The sequence below is a fragment of the Vidua chalybeata genome, chromosome 5, assembly GCF_026979565.1.
Source record: "Vidua chalybeata isolate OUT-0048 chromosome 5, bVidCha1 merged haplotype, whole genome shotgun sequence".
In the NCBI taxonomy this organism is placed as follows: Eukaryota; Metazoa; Chordata; class Aves; order Passeriformes; family Viduidae; genus Vidua; species Vidua chalybeata.
The window spans coordinates 71,914,641-71,933,442 of NC_071534.1; the positions used below are offsets into that span (position 1 = coordinate 71,914,641).

The 18,802-nt window shown below is 62.6% G+C and overlaps 1 protein-coding gene across 3 annotated transcripts in view; it reads left to right on the plus strand.

The window, feature by feature from the left end:
• Window positions 1–18,802, plus strand: part of SBF1 (SET binding factor 1) — a 65,012-nt gene that overhangs the window by 22,617 nt on the left and 23,593 nt on the right. For all 3 annotated transcript variants that reach the window (XM_053942188.1, XM_053942189.1, XM_053942190.1), the window contains exons 2-9: window positions 4,679–4,764; window positions 8,824–8,961; window positions 9,663–9,803; window positions 11,326–11,436; window positions 15,291–15,396; window positions 15,795–15,927; window positions 17,374–17,482; window positions 17,960–18,073. In XM_053942188.1, the coding sequence (XP_053798163.1) occupies window positions 4,679–4,764; window positions 8,824–8,961; window positions 9,663–9,803; window positions 11,326–11,436; window positions 15,291–15,396; window positions 15,795–15,927; window positions 17,374–17,482; window positions 17,960–18,073 (938 nt within the window). The remainder of the gene's footprint in view (window positions 1–4,678; window positions 4,765–8,823; window positions 8,962–9,662; window positions 9,804–11,325; window positions 11,437–15,290; window positions 15,397–15,794; window positions 15,928–17,373; window positions 17,483–17,959; window positions 18,074–18,802) is intronic.

Genomic DNA, 18,802 nt, shown 5'->3' on the forward strand with positions numbered 1-18,802 from the left:
GCCACAAGGTCCCCCCTGAGCCTCCTTTGCTCCAGGCTCAGCCCCTTCCCAGCTCCCTCAGCCTCTCCTGGGGCTCCAGCCCCTTCCCAGCTCCATTCCCTGGACCCTCTCCAGCCCCTCCAGGGCTCTCCTGGCAGGAGGGGCCCGGAGCTGCCCCCACGATTCCAGGGGGTCCCTCAGCAGGGCCAGCACAGGGAACAGTCCCTGCCCTGGGGCTGTGCCCACACCGGGGCTGCCACAGCCCAGGGGCCATCGGCCTCCTGCCCCGCTGGGCTCACGTTCCAGCCCTCCAGTGCCCTCCCTGCGCTGGCTGTGTGCCGTGCCCTGGCACGAGCCACCACTCAGTGCACAGGTAGGACAGAGCATGACTGCAGGATCAGGGAGTCCCAGAGTTGGTCAGGTGGGATGGGACCCCAAAACCCCTCCAGTGCCACCCCTGGCATGGCAGGGACACCTCCCACTGTGCCAGGCTCCTCCAGCCCCAGTGCCCAGCCTGGCCTGGGGTGCTTTCAGGGGCTGCGTTGGTTGGTGCTGGTTGATGCAATGGCTCCCAGGGCTTGTGGGGCATTTCCCAATCCTGTTTGGTGCTGCTGCAGGGATTCATGGCTCCTGCCCTGTTCTGAGAGCCCCCTCAGTGTCCTGCTCCTGCCAGGCTGGGCTCGTTTGCCCGTGCTGGAGCAGCTCGGGGCCGGGCTGGGGTCAGAACTCAGCTCTGAGTGTCCTGGGCAGCAGCTCCAGGTCCTGGCAGGTTGTGTGGCCTCGTGCCTGCTCTGTCCTTGCCTTTGCAGGAGCCACCTCCAGGCAGGACTTTGGAGCACCAAGGATTTTCTGGTGCTGTAAAGCTGCTGAATTTATAAATAATTCCTGCAGCGAGAAGCTCTCAGAAGCCTCAGCTGATGCTTCCAGGCAGGGATGAGGCTGCCCCTGAACCTGGGGGAGCTGGAGAATCACTGATGGTGTGAAATGAATGTTTCTGGAATAATTTAAGGTATCTGAAGGTACTGGATGTTTCCAAAGTGATTCCACACTCTCTCCTGGCTGGACTTCACCTCCAGGTTGGAGCCTGGGGGGAAGGAGGGCTGGAACAGCTCTGGCTCTTGTGGGGAGGACACAGAATCGTGGAATAGTTTGGGATGGAGGGGACCTTAAGTCTTACCCAGTTCCATGGCAGGGACACCTCCCACTGGCCCAGGTGCTCCCAGCCCCAGTGCCCAGCCTGGCCTTGGGCTGCCAGGGATCCAGGGGCAGCCCCAGCTGCTCTGGTGACCTGTGCCAGCTCCAGTGCTGAGCTGTGTTGTTTGAACTTTGACTTCCCCTGGATGATTTCATCCCGAATTCCCAAGTTTCAGGGGTGTGGGAGTCGTGTCCCAGCCTGCAGAGGAGCTGTTCCTGGGGACTGGCTGGACCAGTGGTCCCATGCTGGTGGTGAAACACCTCCAGTCACCTGGGAGTGGAGGGTGTCAGGTGTGAGGGGTGGGACAGGGCTTGTTCCAAACAAGCTCCTTTGCCTCACATCCCTGTGAAAATTCCCTTCTCCTCTCTCTCTGTCGCATCCAGCTCCTCAGGAAAAGGAGACTCAGGGCTGGCCTCAGCTCTCTCCACAGCTCCTGAAAGGTGCCTGTGCTAGCTGGGCTTGGGCTCTGTCTCCAGGCAGCACTGACAGAGCCAGAGCACACAAGCTCAAGCTGAGCCAAGGGAAATTCAGGTTGGATATCAGGAAAAAGCTTTTCCAGAAAGGTGATAAAGTTCTGGAATGGCTGCCCGGGGAGGTGGTGGGTCACCACCCCTGGATGTGTTTAAAAAGCCTGGATGTGGCACTGGGTGCCAGGGTCTGCCTGAGCTGTTGGGCTGGATCGATGCTCTTGGAGGTCTCTCCCAACCCAGGGATTGTGTGAGCTGGGAATTCTGTGAAAGGGCTGCAGGAGCTGCTGCAGGGCTGGTTCCCTGCCCAGACCCCGTGGCTGCCCCAGAGCAGGACCTGCCTGTGGGGCTGCCGTGCTCCACCTCTGGATGCGCGGGGGTTTCCAGGGAAGCTGGGCACCTCCTGCCGGCTCTGGGAACACTCCAGACCCGGTGTCAGAGGCCTGGCTGGTCTGTGTGCAGGGCTGAGGTGCAGCTCCTCTTGCCCCATCATTTATAGGGGACACGGGGAGCGGGGGACAGCGCTCGAGTGTCCGTGACCCGTGTCCGGAGCAGCGCTGTTCCCGGCAGCGTCCCGGCGTGCCAGCGCTCCCAGCCGGGGTCATCCGGTGCCGTGGCTCAGCCCCGTGTTTACCTCTGGGCTTATTTAGAATTTCCTGTATCACAACAACAATCCCGTGACCTTCCAGCGCGGCCCGGGGAGGGGCCGGGCTCCCCCAGGTGTCCCCCCGGCCCTGCAGGAGCCGCAGGAAGGATGGAGCGGCAGCTGCCCGCAGGCCGAGGTTCACAGGCACACGTGCTTTCCCAGGAATCTCGAGCTTTCCCAGGGATCTCAGCTGGGATGGCAGGAGAGTGGCAGGTCCAGCTCTCCCGGGCAGGAAGGGACGCGCCGATCCCGCAGCCCGATACGGAGCTGAATGGTGGGAAGTGGGAAGGCTGGGATCGGGCTGCCCAAGGGAAGTGCTGCATTCCTGAGTCGGGCTGTTGGTGACAGTCCCTAAAATCAGGATGTACCTGCCTGCAGCTGGCTGAAGGGTGGCAGCTCCTGGCTCTGGGAAAACCCTGTGAGTCCAGATTCCCATTGTCCTCAACAGCCCTTGGAATGATTTCTGTTTGTGTTGAGGATGATGAGCCTGAGACCCCCCAGCCCTGGGCTGAGCCCAGTGGGCAGCAGGGCAGGGGGATCCTGCCCCTGTGCTCAGCTGAGACCCCACCTGCAGAGCTGCCCCAGCCCTGGGGACACAGCAGCAGCACCTGGAGCTGCTGGAGAGAGCCCAGAGGAATCCATGGAGCTGCTGCAGGGCTGGAGCCCCTCAGTTCCCAGGGATCCAAGCTGGGAGAGCTGGGAATGTTCACCTGGACAAGAGAAGGCTCCAGGGAGAGCTCAGAGCTCTGCCAGGGCCTAAAGGGGCCCCAGGAGAGCTGCAGAGGGACTGGGGACAAGGACTGCAGGGACAGGACACAGGGAATGGCTCCCACTGCCAGAGGGCAGGGATGGATGGGATCTTGGGAATTGGGAATTCCTGGCTGGGCTGGAATTGCCAGAGTAGCTGGGGCTGCCCCTGGATCCCTGGCAGTGCCCAAGGCCAGGCTGGGCACTGGGGCTGGAGCAACCTGGGACAGTGGGAGGTGTCCCTGCCGTGGCAGGGGTGGCACTGCAGGGGCTCTGGGGTCTCTTCCCACCCAAACCATTCCATGATTTTGTGGTCTTGTATCTATTCCCCTTTAACTGAGGATATTGCAGCGAAGCCGTGGCAGGGCTGGATGTGGAGGGCACAGCTTGGAGCCGCCGGAGCCATAATCCTCCCATGTGGATCTCAAGGGATTTTCCTGTCTGGAGCTTGAGCCGAGCCCTTGGCACTGGGAGTGGGCAGCCTTTGGCCAGGGCTGGGAGCACTGGGTGCCAGGGCTGCCTCCAGGGGGATGTGGTGACAGAGCAGGGTCGTGGTGTAGGAGCAGGGATGTGGTGTGGGAGCACGTGGCCAGGCAGGATCTGGTTGACCCAGTCCCTGTGGATATTTGGTGCCCAGTTTGGCTCCAGCCTTTCCATTTTGGGCCCAGGGCTATAAATGGCCCCTTTCCCTGGTGCTGCTAAATCCAGCTGTGGCTGCCAGGCGGTGAGCGACACCCTGGGGACTCGTCTGGGCTCCCAAAATAGCCCTTCCCTGGTGCTCCTCCTGCTTTCCCAGCCCCATTCCATGGCCAGGACCCGGCTCCCAGGATGGGAGAGGCCCCGGGTGGTCCCTGGAAATGGATAATCCCTCAGCAGCTCTGGAAGGGGCTGCAAGGAGCCCCCTCTCCCCATCTCGGGGCTGCCTGCCTTCGTGGCTGGGCCAGAATCCTTGGGATTTGTGATTCCCAGCTGGATCCAGGAGCGGCTCTGTCTCTGGAGAGGCGTGAGCAGTGTGGGAGCCCTTCCCAGCCTGGCAGGGTCTGTGACAGGAGCACTTGGTGTCACTGTCACCTCGAGCTGTCCCAGAACCGGCTGCTCCTGGAATGCCCGCCTGCCCTGCTGAGCCTTTTCCAGGCCATCCAGGCCAGCTCCATGGGAAACAGCAGGATTTAGGGTCTGGAGTGGTGTGGCCTGGGGGGCAGGTGGGGGTTTGGAGTGCTCCCAGTGCTCTGTAAGCCCCGGGGAAGCAGGAGCTGCCAGGAACCCGAAAGCAAATCCCGGGCAGGGTTGTTTGGGAGAAGGCCAGCGGGGAGATGAGGAGCAGGGAGTGCAGCTCAGAGTGGGGGGTGCTGTCCGTGTTGGGATCACAGGGAAGGAAGTTCTGGCTGGAGAGGGGCTGGAGCTGCTGCTCCAGTACCGTTCCCACCTCCAGAGAAGGCTCTGGGAGCTGTTTGCTCCAGGATTCCTTGGAATCTCTGCTGTTCCCTGCTGGAGTGGGCAGCGCTGCTCAGCCTGGAAGGGGCTGGGGTCTCTCCTGTGCTGCCCCATCCATACAGAGCTGGAGCACCCCAGGGTGGTTCCAGCTGGACATTCCTGGCAGGTGCGGGATACCTGCTGCCCTCTAATCCCATTTTATCTCCACAGGGAGCGGGGATGGACAGGGACAGATCCTGCAGCGCTTCCCCGAGAAGGACTGGGAGGACAACCCCTTCCCGCAGGGCATCGAGCTGGTGAGTGGCTGGGTGACACCGGGGGGTGACATGGGACACGGGGTCTGACTGGGGGGCCAGGAGGGAGCAGTTCCCACCTGCCCCGGGTGCATCTCCACCTGTGGAACTCTCCAGAAACTGTGGGATTCAGTGCTGGCTCCTCTCCCGGCCTCCTGCTACCCCTCCTCTTCTGGGATGCTCTTCTGGGATGCTGGAATGTGTCCTGGAGGAGCCATGGATGCAGCTTAGTGTCTTAGGAGCATGGGCAGGCCTTTCATAGAATCACAGGATCACACAGGATCACACAGGATCACACAGAATCACACAACCACAGAATCACACAGGATCACACAGGATCACACAGAATTCACACAGTCACACACAATCCCAGGGTTGGGAGAGACCTCCAAGAGCATTGATCCAGCCCAGCCCAACAGCTCAGGCAGACCCTGGCACCCAGTGCCACATCCAGGCTGTTTAAACACATCCAGGGGTGGTGACCCCACCACCTCCCCGGGCAGCCATTCCAGAACTTTATCACCTTTCTGGAAAAGCTTTTTCCTGATATCCAACCTGAATTTCCCTGGGCTCAGCCTGAGCCTGTGTGCTCTGGCTCTGTCAGTGCTGCCTGGAGAGAGAGCCCAAGCCCAGCTGAGCACAGGCACCTTTCAGGAGCTGTGGAGAGAGCTGAGGCCAGCCCTGAGTCTCCTTTTCTCCAGGCTGAGCACCCCCAGCTCCTGTTGCCCTGCCCGAGGCTGGATCCCAGGGGTCTGGGTGTCCCCAGCCCTCTGGACACGGTCACTGGCTCTCAGGTGTGCTTTGGGATCAGCTCAGAGCTGGGACATTCCCGGGATGTGCTGCTGTGGGGATCCTCCAGAGTAGCTCCAGCTCATCCTGGAGGGTGGGGTTGTTCCCCTCGTTGCTGAACTGGAGTGGGAGCTCTTCCCAATCCTGGCCCTGTGCCCTGGAGCTCCAGGGACCCTGAGGGAGGAGCTGGAGCTCCATTCCCAGTGAAAAGGATGGGCTGGGACAGACCCGCAGGCTGAGCCCTCTGGTAGCTGCTCCATTCCCCCTGGGGTTCATGGAATCATGGATTTATTTGGGTTGGAAAATCCCTCTGAGCCCATTGAATGCAATCAGTGGTGCCAAGGCCACCACTGCCCATGTCCCCAAGTGCCACATCCACGTGGCTTTGAAGTCCCTGCAGGGATGGGGACTCCAGCACTGCCCTGGGCAGCTGTGCCAGGGATGGACATCCTTTTAGGTGGGATCTTGGGAATTGGGAATTCCTGGCTGGGCTGGAATTGCCAGAGCAGCTGGGGCTGCCCCTGGATCCCTGGCAGTGCCCAAGGCCAGGCTGGGCACTGGGGCTGGAGCAGCCTGGGACAGTGGGAGGTGTCCCTGCCCATCATCACTGGGGTTGCTGGCTCCTCATCCCATTGTTACTGGGATCAGCAGTGTCCAGCTCCTCTTCCATCCCCTGAAATTCCAGCACAGTTTGGGACCTTTCTGTGCTGTTTTATCCGAGGCAAAAACACACATTTATTTTTATTTTTATTTTTCTGCTCCGAGTTTCCTGGTGTCTGCAGGGACTTGGGAACTGTCCCAAGCAGGAGCAAAGCAGCGTTTTTTCCCAAGGGTCAAACTGTCCAGCCAAAAAATCCTTGGAATTTAAACAATTGGAGCCCTGTGCTGTTGGGAGCCAGGGGTGGCTCCAGGGCTTCCCACAAACTCTCTGAGTGTCCTGGGGGAGCAGCACGTGGGGCTGATCCGAAGGCAGCTCGGGAAATCCATGGGAGCCCATCCTGGGGGTCGGGTGGGACGTGACACTGCGGTCAGGGCTGATCTTCCTTGACAGCTTTTTGGGGAAAAAAGCGTTCCCAGGGTGTGCAGGGAGGTGGGATTTGGAGCTCCTGGCTGCGTGCAGTGTCCGGCAGCAATTCCCAACAGAAATATCTCATTTGAATGGATCGAGTTCCTCTGGGGACAGGCACATAGGGTGGATAAATCTCCCTGGGAGCCTCTCCCTGCCTGCCCAGAGCTGTTCCTGCAGAGCCCTGGGAGCTGCCTGGTGGGGGCATTCCCAGGGGTGAGGGCATTCCCAGGGGAGCAGCCTCACAGCCTGGGGTCTCTACTGGAACAGGGGGGTTCAGGTGGGAATGGAGATTCCTGTAAATCCAGGGGCTCCCTGTGCTCCCGAGGGGCTCAGGGCCATTCCCACTCTCCTTTTTGGATCTTTCCTTGGCTCTGGGCTTTAGGACCTTCCATGCCATGATGCCACAGGTCTACCAGACTCTGTGTTGGATTTTCCATGTCCTGAGGCAGCTCTGGGATGGTTTTGGCACCTGCTGGGTATGTCCAGGCCTCCAGACCTGCTCCACCTCTGCCAGCATTCTGGGACATCCAGCAGCTTCCAGGGCCTGAAGGGGCTCCAGGAGAGCTGCAGAGGGACTGGGGACAAGGCCTGCAGGAACAGGACACAGGGAATGGCTCCCACTGCCAGAGGGCAGGGATGGATGGGAGATTGGGAATTGGGAATTCCTGGCTGGACTGGAATTGCCAGAGCAGCTGTGGCTGCCCCTGGATCCCTGGCAGTGCCCAAGGCCAGGCTGGGCACTGGGGCTGGAGCAGCCTGGGACAGTGGGAGGTGTCCCTGCCATGGCAGGGGTGGCACTGCAGGGGCTCTGGGGTCCCTTCTCACCCAAACCATGTCAGGATTCCCTGATTCCATGATTCTGACCCAGCAGCTCCCTGTGCTCTGGGCTCCTCATTCCTGCAGTGCCAGGAGATCTCCGTGTGGGGCTGGGAGCAGTTAGGGGCAATTCCCAGTCGGGACAGTGACACTGCCACAGTGACACCGTGTGCTCATCCCGGTGTTCTGCTGAGCCAAACCTTCCCCTGTGCTCCCATGGGAGCCAGCAGGAGGCCCCAGCATGGAGAAGCTCCGGGTGTTGCTTTCCAAGGACACAGAATGTGGGAAGCAGCTCCTGGGGTGCTTTCTCCTGCCGTCCCTCCTGCTGCCATCCCAAGGATCCGGACAAAGCCCAGCTCCTGTCCCGTGGGCTCTTCCCAGGGAGGACAGGAGGATCCATGGGTGCCTTGAGCACGGGGAGTGGTGAACAGCAGGGAAACTCTCAGGTGGGATCCACCTTGGCTTCCTGAGCTCGCCAGGCCCTGGTGCCACCTTGTTCTCCTCCTGGGGTTTGCAGAATTCCCGTGTCCTCAGCGTGCCTCCAGCCCTGGCAGGAGCCGGGCTGTCCCGCACCCAGGGAATTTTCCACGGCTCCTCAGCAGCCAGATGCAGCCCTGAGGAAATCTAGAAAACCCCCTGAGACTCGGGAAGCTGGGGGAGTCCTGGGGCCAGCGGCTGGAATTACCCCGGCCCTGGGAGGGGCTCTGGGGAGTGTCAGGGGCTGGTGCAGTGAGATGGCACCGCCGGGCCCGTGTTTGTGCCAGGGGAATGGTGCCACCTCCTGGAGCCACTCCAGAGCCCGTGTCCCACGTGTCCCCTTTCCTTCTGGGCTCTCTGTGGTGCTGGCATGGGGTGTCTGGCCCACGGTGGGCTGGGGGTGTACAGAGTTTGGGGTCTGTGTGCCATGGGGGTCTGGGGCTGTGCAGAGTTTGGGGTCCCTGTGCCATGGGAGTCTGGGGGCAGTGCAGAGTTTGGGGTGTCTGTGCAATGGGGGTCTGGGGTTTTGCAGAGCTTGGGGTGTCTGTATGCCATAGGGGCAGTGCAGAGTTTTTGGGGTCTCTGTGCTGTGGGGAGAGCTTCCCCTGGAGCTGGGGGCTCCTGCCTGGCTGGGTTTCCCATCACGACCCCTCCCGGTGTGGGGTTCTCCAGGTGGCTCCTGCTGGCCCTGCTTCCCCGCAGGGGGGATTTGGGAATTCCTGGAGCCGGTCCAGCGGGGTTGGGCGGTTCCAGGAGCTGGGGGGCTCTGCCCAATGCCCTCCCTGCTCCTGGCCCGTGGAGCTGCCCGTCCCCACAGGCTCTGTGGGCAACGTGGGCCCGGGGGTCGGGGCTGGCATCACCGGTGAGGGTGAGGGCTGGCAGCCCCTGAGCCCGCCGCGTGCCTCCCGCAGTTCTGCCAGCCCAGCGGGTGGCAGCTCTTCCCCGAGAGGAACCCCCCCACCTTCTTCGTGGCCGTGCTGACCGACATCAACTCGGAGCGGCACTACTGCGCCTGCTTCACCTTCTGGGAGGCCGTGGAGAGCCCGCAGGTACCGGGGACACGGGGACACGGGGACACGGGGACGGGGGCTGGCGGCGCTGACAGGGACACACCGGCTGCCTTTGGCACTGGCCAGGGGTTCCTGCCTTCCCTGTGCCACAGGAATCCATGGATGGATGGGAAAGGTGGTCAGCAATGCTGCTGGAGAAGCACTCAGTTGGGTTTAGCTCTGGCCAGGAGTTCCTGCCTTCCCTGTGCCAGAGGAATCCATGGATAGATGGGAAGGGTGGCCAGCAGCACTGACAAGGAAGCACCTAGCTGCCTTTGGCACTGGCCAGGGGTTCCTGCCTTCCCTGTGCCACAGGAATCCATGGATGGATGGAAAGGGTGGTCACCAGTGCTGCTGGAGAAGCACTCAGTTGGGCTTAGCTCTGGCCAGGGGTTCCTGCCTTCCCTGTGCCACAGGAATCCATGGATGGATGGAAAGGCTGGTCAGCAGTGCTGGTGGAAGAGCACCCAGCTGCTTTTGGCTCTGGCCAGGGGTTCCTGCCTTCCCTGTGCCACAGGAATCCATGGATGGATGGAAAGGGTGGTCACCAGTGCTGCTGGAGAAGCACTCAGTTGGGCTTAGCTCTGGCCAGGGGTTCCTGCCTTCCCTGTGCCACAGGAATCCGGACCCTGGCACTGGGAATTTGGGACAGGGAAGAGCATCCCTTAACCCCCAACCCGGGCTGGTTTGTGCCTTCCCAGCCCCAGAGCCATGCCAGGAACGGTGAGGGCGAGGAGGAGGAGGAGGAGGAGGAGGCCTCGTCCCCCGTGCAGCCTGCCCAGCTGTTCGCTCCCAAGAGCCTGGTGCTGGTGTCGCGGCTGGACCACGCCGAGGTGTTCCGGGTGAGTCGGGGCGGCACAGGGAGCTGGGATGCTGCTCAGGGGAGAGGGCAGCTGTGCTGGGAAAGCCTTCCTGCCTGGGGAGTGGGAACATGCTGGCACAGCCCCTGGGAGCCTGGCCCCGTCCTGCCCTTGGCACCCCGGAGCTGTGGGGGCTGCAGCTGATCCCGGATGGCTGCGGGGCACGGAGCAGCTGCCGGCCCCGCTCCTGGAAACCCGTGAGGAACAGCCCGTTCCTGGAACAGTGTCTGTGCCAGCCCTGCTGGCTCCAGAGGTGCTGCATTGTGTGCCTGGGGAGGCCTTGGGAGGGCTGGGTACAGATTGTGTCCATGGGGATGGGCTGGGAGTGTCCAGCCTGGAGAAGGGAAGGCTCCAGGGAGAGCTTTCAGCTCATTCCAGGCCCTAAAGGGGCTCCAGGAGAGCTGCAGAGGGACTGGGGACAAGGCCTGCAGGGACAGGACACAGGGAATGGCTCCCACTGCCAGAGGGCAGGGATGGATGGGATCTTGGGAATTGGGAATTCTTGGCTGGGCTGGAATTGCAAGAGCAGCTGGGGCTGGCCCTGGATCCCTGGCAGTGCCCAAGGCCAGGCTGGGCACTGGGGCTGGAGCAGCCTGGGACAGTGGGAGGTGTCCCTGCCTTGTGTGGAGTGGGAATTCTCTGAAATACGGGATCTGTTTTCCTAAGCCTGGGACAGCAGAGTGGGGTCCTGCCAGGCACAAGTTGGGGCAACTCCAGGGGACAGGGTCACTTCACTTGTTCCCAAAGACAGAGGTGTCCTGCCAGCTGGGACAGAAACAGTTCCCAGCTCCTCATTGCAGTGCCCAAGAATCTGAGCTTCATCTTCCCTCGTTATTCCAGCGGGCAGAGCTTTATCCTGCTCTTCCCTCATTATTCCATTGTGCCAGAGTCTGCCTGGCCCTGCTCTCCAAATCCCATTATTTGTGTTTCCCCTTTTCCTCAATGGTTGGAAACAACACCCCGAGGGTGCCTGGAACACAAATTCCTCAAATCCCTCCTTGCCAGCTTGTCCTGAGGGCTGCCTGTGCTGGTGCCCCCAGAGCTGGGACTGCTGTTGCTTCCCAGTTGGAATAGGCTGTTTTTGTGGGCAGGGACCCAGGACTGACCAGAGTCCAGGTGTGCTGTCAAGGGCATCACCCAAGTTTTGGGCATCTCAGCCAGCTCTCGCTGGGGAAGGATCTCCTGCCATGCCTTCCTTGGGGTTTGTGTGGGACTGGGGGTGCAGGGAGGCTGGAGCAGCCCAGCTGCCCCGGTCACCTCTCTCCTGGAGCTTTGGAAAGCCCCTCGGCACTGCTCCCACGGAGCTCTGGCCTTGGGGACACGTCTCCTGCTCTGGTGGGGTCGCTGCAGGGATGGGGACGTGCTCCTGGCTGGAGTATCCCATCCCTGTGGACGAGGAAGAGCTGGAGCTGGCATTGCCAGGGTGTGTTTGTGGCCGGGGACAAGCCCTGGGGGTGTCCCCAGCTCCCTGCACTGCTCATCCGTGCTCTGCTCCCCTCTCCAGAACAGCCTGGGGCTGATCTACACCATCTACGTGGACGGGCTGAGCGTGTCCCTGGAGAACGTCATCGGGAACCTGCTGACCTGCACCATCCCCATCACGGGGGGAGCGCAGGTGGGTGTGCTGCTGTCCTGCTGCCCCATCCCTGTCCTCGCTCTGTCCCCTCAGAGCCCAGCCCAGTCCTGCTCCCCATGCCGGAGTGGGCCCCGTGGGCAGGGCCTGGCTCCGTGCCCTGCTGCCTTCCCGAGAGCTTCCAAGCACAAATCCCGCTCACATCCTCAATTAGCCAAGGAGCTCCTGCTGCAGCTTCCATGTGCTGGCTCCTGCTGCCTTGGGAGGGAGCACCAGGGGCTTGACGTAGGTGCTGGTCAATCCATGCAAACATTCCCTGGTCCGTGGGCACTCCTGGGGTCTGGCTCTGTGCTCAGCCCTGTGGGATCCCCCTGTGGAGAGCTGCTCCAGAGCCAAGTGGTCACGGGCCATCTGTGAGAGCAGGGCTGGGACAGCTGCGAGGACACGGGCCAGCAGGGCCAGGAGCTCTTCCTGGGGCACTGGCCTGGTCCTGTGCCCATGTCTGTGCCAGGTCCTGTGTCCATGTCTGTGCCTGTGTCTGTGCCAGGTCCTGTGCCCGTGTTTGTACCAGGTCCTGTGCCAGGACCTGTGTCTGTGTCTGTGCTGTGTCCTGTGCCTGTGCTGGGGGCCTGAGGAGCAGCAGCTTCTCCTGCAGCTGAGGCCAGCAACCCCCCTGCTGTCCCCTCAGAGCCATGTGTCCCTCCAGCCTGCCCTGCTCTGGCCCAGCTGGGATCAGCACATGGAGCTGGGAGGATCCTTGGGGATGGCAGAGAGGGAAAGCCCAGCTGGACCCCCTGGCAGGAGGTTGGGGACAGCAGCGTTGTGCCCTGGAGCTCTTGTGTCCTGCTGGCCCCTGGGATGTCCCTGTGGATGTGTGCTTGTGTCCCCATGTGCCTTCCCTCAGCTGAGCTCCCTTCCCCAGCACAGAGTGCCAGGAATGATCCCACAGCCAGGCTGATCCAGGGCAGCAGCCTTGGCCAGGCTGGGACAGCAGCACGGGGCACTGGGACAGACTGCAGGGCATGGGGACAGCACCATGGGGCACTGGGACAGACTGCAGGGCACTGGGACAGCGCCATGGGGCACTGGGACAGCGTCATGGGACACTGGGACAGCAGCACAGGGCATTGGGACAGACTGCAGGGCACTGGGACAGCGCCATGGGGCACTGGGACAGCATCATGGGACACTGGGACAGCAGCACAGGGCACTGGGACAGCAGCACGGGGCACTGGGACAGCAGCACGGGGCCCTGGGACAGCAGCATGGGGCACTGGGACAGACTGCAGGGCACTGGGACAACGCCACGGGGCACTGGGACAGCAGCACAGGGCACTGGGACAGACTGCAGGGCACTGTGACAGCACCACGGGGCACTGGGACAGCACCATGGGATACTGGGACAGCACCATGGGGCACTGGGACAGACTGCAGGGCACTGGGACAACGCCACGGGGCACTGGGACAGCAGCACAGGGCACTGGGACAGACTGCAGGGCACTGGGACAGCAGCACAGGGCACTGGGACAGCAGCACGGGGCACTGGGACAGCAGCACGGGGCACTGGGACAGACTGCAGGCACTGGGACAGACTGCAGGGCACTGGGACAGCAGCACCTGTGCCTCCACAGGGGGTTCCTCCCTGCCGTGACCCCGAGGGGGCTGTCCCTGATCCCGTATCCCAGCGGGATTTGGGGCAGGTGCTGCCGCACGTCCGGGGCTCCCTCTGCCACCCAGGGCCGTGCAGGTCCCGGAGAAGCCAGCGGTGCTGCCGGGATTTGTGGGAGAGGGCTGGAGCCAGGCCTGTCCCAGTGCTGGGGGCAGAGCGAGGTGCTGCCCACCCCGGGCTGTGCCGGGTTTGCAGTCCCTTCCCATGGGATCTGCCCGGAGCCGGCTCCTCCCGGCAGGACCAGGAGCGGCTGCCAGAGCAGGACGGCTTCTCCTGCCACCGTGGCTCGCTGAGCTTGGCACAGATCCGTGCCCCCAGCTGGGGCAGGATGGCTCTGCGCCGTGGGAACAGGGACAGTGTGACGGGGGGGACAGTTTGGTGGTGGCACTTCCCTTCCCGTGGTTTTCCTGCTCTCCTGCTGTGTCCAGCGCTCCTTCCCGGTGCCATAGGCATTGCTTTCACTCTGTGTCCCTGTCTGGGAGCTCCTGTCCCGTTGTCCCTGCTGGTGTCCCTGTCTGTGGGCTCCTGTCCCGTTGTCCCTGCTGGTGTCCCTGTCCCTGTCTGTGGGCTCCTGTCCCATTGTCCCTGCTGGTGTCCCTGTCTGTGGGCTCCTGTCCCATTGTCCCTGCTGGTGTCCCTGTCTGGGAGCTCCTGTCCCGTTGTCCCTGCTGGTGTCCCTGTCTGTGTCTGTGGGCTCCTGTCCCATTGTCCCTGCTGGTGTCCCTGTCTGGGAGCTCCTGTCCTGTTGTCCCTGCTGGTGTCCCTGTTTGTGGGCTCCTGTCCCGTTGTCCCTGCTGGTGTCCCTGTTTGTGGGCTCCTCTCCTGTCCCGTTGTCCCTGCTGGTGTCCCTGTCTGTGTCTGTGGGCTCCTCTCCTGTCCCGTTGTCCCTGCTGGTGTCCCTCTGTGGGCTCCTGTCCCATTGTCCCTGCTGGTGTCCGTGTCTGTGGGCTCCTCTCCTGTCCCTGCTGGTGTCCCTGTCCCTGTCTGTGGGCTCCTGTCCCGTTGTCCCTGCTGGTGTCCGTGTCTCTGGGCTCCTCTCCTGTCCCATTGTCCCTGCTGGTGTCCGTGTCCCCGCTGTGCCTGTCTGTGTGTCCTAACTGACTGTGCTCTCTGTCTGTCCCATCTCAGCCTGACGCGGAGGACGAAGCCGTGGTACGAACTCCTTTTCTTTCCCATCTTCTTTTCCCCACCTTTTCTCTCCCTGCTCTGGGTCCGTCCCCTCGTTAGCAGCCTCTCTGCTAATTGCTGTGACCCAGCCCCAGGTCCTGGTGGTCTCAGGGCACCCTCGGGTGTGTGTCCCTGTGTGTCCCACCTGAGGGCAGCCAGGATGTGTCCCTGGGCTCTGGGAAGGGGCTGAATTCCAGGCACACCTCTCTGGGTGCCCTCCTGGGCTTGTGAGAACCCAGCTCAGGGCTCTGGCTCGGCTCAGCCGTGGATTTTGGGGCTGTTCCGCCAGGAGGTGGCTGCAGTGGGAACGCTGCTCCTGCAGGAGTGTTTTCCCTGGAGAGGAGTGGGAAGAGGAGGAGAGGGGCCTGGAGGCAGCCTGGGGATGTTTGAGTGTCCCTGTGTCCCTGGGAATGAGCTCAGGGCTGGGAATATTCAGTGGTATCAGGGAAGAAGCACTGATCCTGTGCCCAGGGTGTCCGTCCCTTCTCCCAGGATATTCCTTCCACTGGAGAAGCCGTGGAGCTGGGGCTGCTCCTGGGCACAGCCAGGCTGGGACAGGGGAGCTTCAAGGGCTCAGAAGAGGCTTGAATTCCCCTCAGATTCTGGGGCCCCTTTGAATCCTGGGGAGCCCTCTTATCCTGGAGAGCTTTTGAATCCTGGAAAGCCCTCGCGTTCTGGAGATCCCTCAAATCCTGGGGAGCCCTCGTGTCCCAGAGAGCCATCGTGTCCCATCTGCACGCGGATCTCGGGGCCGTTGGGACATTGCTGGTGCTGGCTGGGGATGTTGCAGGAGGTGCCTTCCTTCCCCTCAGCCCAGGGACCCAGTCAAGCACCCAGTGGGTGCCGTGGCAGCATCTTTTTCTCTCTTTCCCTTTCCCTTTTCCTCTTTTCCTTTCTCTTTCCCTTTCCAGACGGGGGTTGTGCTGGGGCACGGTGGCCCTGGCCCTGTGCCCGGGGGTCTGGCTGCCCTGGCTCTGTGCCCAGGAGGGTCTGGCTGCCCCTGCCCTGTCCTGGCCCCTCTCTGGGTGGCCCTGGTGACCAGGTGTGTGTTGCCTTGCAGAGGACGATCTCGCTGGGAGCGGGGGACAGGCAGGTGATCCAGACCCCCATCAATGACTCGCTGCCCGTCAGCAGCTGCAGCGTGGCCCTGCTCTTCCGCCAGCTCGGTGAGACGTGTCCCCACCCTGCCCCCGTGGCACCTGGGGTCCCTTCGGGTCACCTCCCACATGGGGCTCTGAGCTCTGGCCCGGCTGAGCCTCCCTGGCCCTGCTGTGCCATCCCTTTTCCAGGAGGGTGGGATTGGGGCTGGGGTCTGGGGGTGCCACTAGCCTTGTGTCCCCCAGGAAAGGCCACCAGCCCCCAGGAGGGACAGAGCATGTCTGGGAAGGGGGAGCACACCTGGCAGTGACCAGAACCACGAGTGGCTCTTTGGGGGATGCTGAGCTCCTCTCCTGGCAGGATGTGGGGATGGGGAGTGGGCTGCAGCCTGGGTGGGGTCAGGGGTCTCTGAGGGGTGTCAGAGGGACCCCCCCCGATTCCTGAGCCCCTGCTGTGCCCTGCCCAGGCATCACCAACGTGCTGTTCCTGTTCTGCGCGGCGCTGACCGAGCACAAGATCCTGTTCCTCTCCAGCAGCTACCAGAGGCTGACGGACGCCTGCCGGGCCCTCCTGGCTCTCATGTTCCCCCTCAAGTACAGGTGAGGGTCCCCGAGCTTCCAGCTGTGCCAGCTGTGCCCCTGTCCCACCCTCGGTGCCCCCTGGGGTCTGGGGAATAACAGGGAATCTCCCAGTCCCGCCTCCCTCTTCTCCCAGGCAAAACGGGCTCTGGAGGCAGTGCTGGGAGATGTTCTGTCCTTCCTGGTGACCAGTTACAGGACGCAGGGAATGGCTGGAGCTGTGCCAGGGAGGGATAGGATGGACATCAGGAAAGGCTCTTTTCCAAGGGTGCTGGACACTGCCCAGGCTCCCCAGGGAATGGGCACGGCCCCAGAGCTCCAGGAGCGTTTGGACACTGCTGCCAGGGATGCCCAGGCTGGGATTGTTGGGGTGCCTGTGCAGGGCCAGGAGCTGGATCTGTGATCCCTGTGGGCCCTTCCCACTCAGGAGATCCCATGGTTCCATGAGCAGGAGTGAGGTGTTCCCAGCAGTGTCTGTGCTCCTGTGGCATGGCTGGAACCCCGCTCACCCCGGGGAGCTGGGAATGTCCCACAGGGAGTGGGAACACAGCCCTGGCAGCACCGGGGCTCTTGGCAGCTCTGCCAGGGCTGGGCTGGGACAGGTGGGCTGAGGGTCCTGGCCAGCTCCTGTCTCCAGGCTGGCCTGGCCTCCCCAGGCTGCAGAGAGGCTGTTGGTGTCCCAGAGGAACCTTCCTTTTCACAGAATAATAGAATCCCTGAGCTTGGAAAAGCCCTCCAGGGTCACCAAGTCCAAGCTGTTCTCCATCCCCTCCTTGTCCCCAGCCCAGAGCTCTGAGTGCCACCTCCAGGAATTCCTTGGACACCTCCAGGGATGGGTGCTCCAAACCTCCCTGGGCAGCCCCAGCCAAGGCCTGACCCCCTTTCCATGGAGACTCTTTCCTGAAATTCTTCTTTTGGAGTTAATGGCTCTGCTGGAAACCCTTTCCTAGGTCAGACTTTGATTACAACCCCAAGACCAGACAGGGATCATATAATGGAATAATGAAATCTAGGATAATTTGGATTGGAAGGGACCTCATAGCCCCTCCAGTGCCACCTCTGCCATGGCAGGGACACCTCCCACTGTCCCAGGCTGCTCCAGCCCCAGTGCCCAGCCTGGCCTTGGGCACTGCCAGGGATCCAGGGGCAGCCCCAGCTGCTCTGGCAATTCCAGCCCAGCCAGGAATTCCCAATTCCCAAGATCCCATCCATCCCTGCCCTCTGGCAGTGGGAGCCATTCCCTGTGTCCTGTCCCTGCAGGCCTTGTCCCCAGTCCCCATCACAGGGATGGGGCAGCCACAGCCTTTGGGAGCTGTGTGTGGCCGTGGTGCCTGAGGGGCTGGGGGTGCCAGGGGCACCCTGGACACAGCTCCAGAGCCGGGATCGTGTCTGGGACGTGGGGCAGGGCTGGCATGGCTGCAGTGGGGCTGTGTTTGGGGCTGGTTCTGAGGCTGTTTCTGGTTGCAGTTTCACCTACGTGCCCATCCTGCCCGCCCAGCTCCTGGAGGTGCTGAGCACCCCCACCCCCTTCATCATCGGCGTCCATTCCATCTTCCAGTCGGAGACCCAGGAGCTGGTGAGAGCCCCCATTCCCTGTCCTGGTGCCAGGGGGCTGGGGACGAGCAGCGTGGGTGTCACAGGCTTGGGTGACAGCTCAGTCCATCCTGAGGGTGCCCAGGGCCACAGGCTCTGTGTGCTCAGCCCGGGATGCATCCAGGTGTCCCACAGGAGCCAGCGGGTTGGCTGGGTCACTTGGGAATGGCCGGGGCTCGTGGGAATGGCTGGGTCCAGTGGGAATGGCTGGGTCCAGTGGGAATGGCTGGGTCCTTCTCCTGCCAGGTGTTCCCTTATCCCCCCAGCAAGGGATCCCAGCGTGTCCTTGGAATTGGGGACGGGATGGGACACAGGGAGTGCCCAGCGCTCAGGGAAGGAGCCAGAGCCCGCTCCCAGCCCTTTCCTGAGCCAGCTCACCTGGATAGCTCCCCATGCCCTGTGGGATTGGGATGTGGGACTGGGGAGCGGGGCTGTGTCCCACTGCTGTCCCCCCTCCCAGCTGGACGTGGTGATCGCGGATCTGGACGGCGGCACCGTGAACGTCCCGGAGTGCGTGCACATCTCCCTGCTCCCCGAGCCCCTGCTCCAGCAGACTCGGGAAGCCCTGTCCATGGTGAGTGCCACGGCGTTCCTGGGCTGCCAGCACCATCCCCTGGGAATGACACACGTGTCCTGGGAGCTGGGAGTGGAGCCAGGGCTCCTCTGTGAGCAGGATGCCTACGCTGGGTTCCTGTCCACATCTTGGGGTCCTGCCCACACCTTGGGGTCCTGTCCACATCTTGGGGTCCTGCCCACACCTTGGGGCCCTGCCCACACCTTGGGGTCCTGTCCACACCTTGGGGTCCTGTCCACGCCTTGGGGTCCTGCCCACACCTTGGGATCCTGCCCACGCCTTGGGGTCCTGTCCACACCTTGGGGTCCTGTCCACATCTTGGGGTCCTGCCCACACCTTGGGGCCCTGCCCACACCTTGGGGTCCTGTCCACGCCTTGGGGTCCTGCCCACACCTTGGGGCCCTGTCCACGCCTTGGGGTTCTGCCCACACCTTGGGGCCCTGTCCACGCCTTGGGGTTCTGCCCACACCTTGGGGTCCTGTCCACACCTTGGGGTCCTGTCCACACCTTGGGGTCCTGTCCACACCTTGGGGTCCTGCCCACACCTTGGGGTCCTGTCGATGCCTTGGGGTCCTGTCGATGCCTTGGGGTCCTGCCCACACCTTGGGGTTCTGCCCACACCTTGGGGTCCTGTCCATGCCTTGGGATCCTGTCCATGCCTTGGGGTTCTGCCCACACCTTGGGGTCCTGCCCATGCCTTGGGATCCCGTCACAGGGACCATTCCTGAT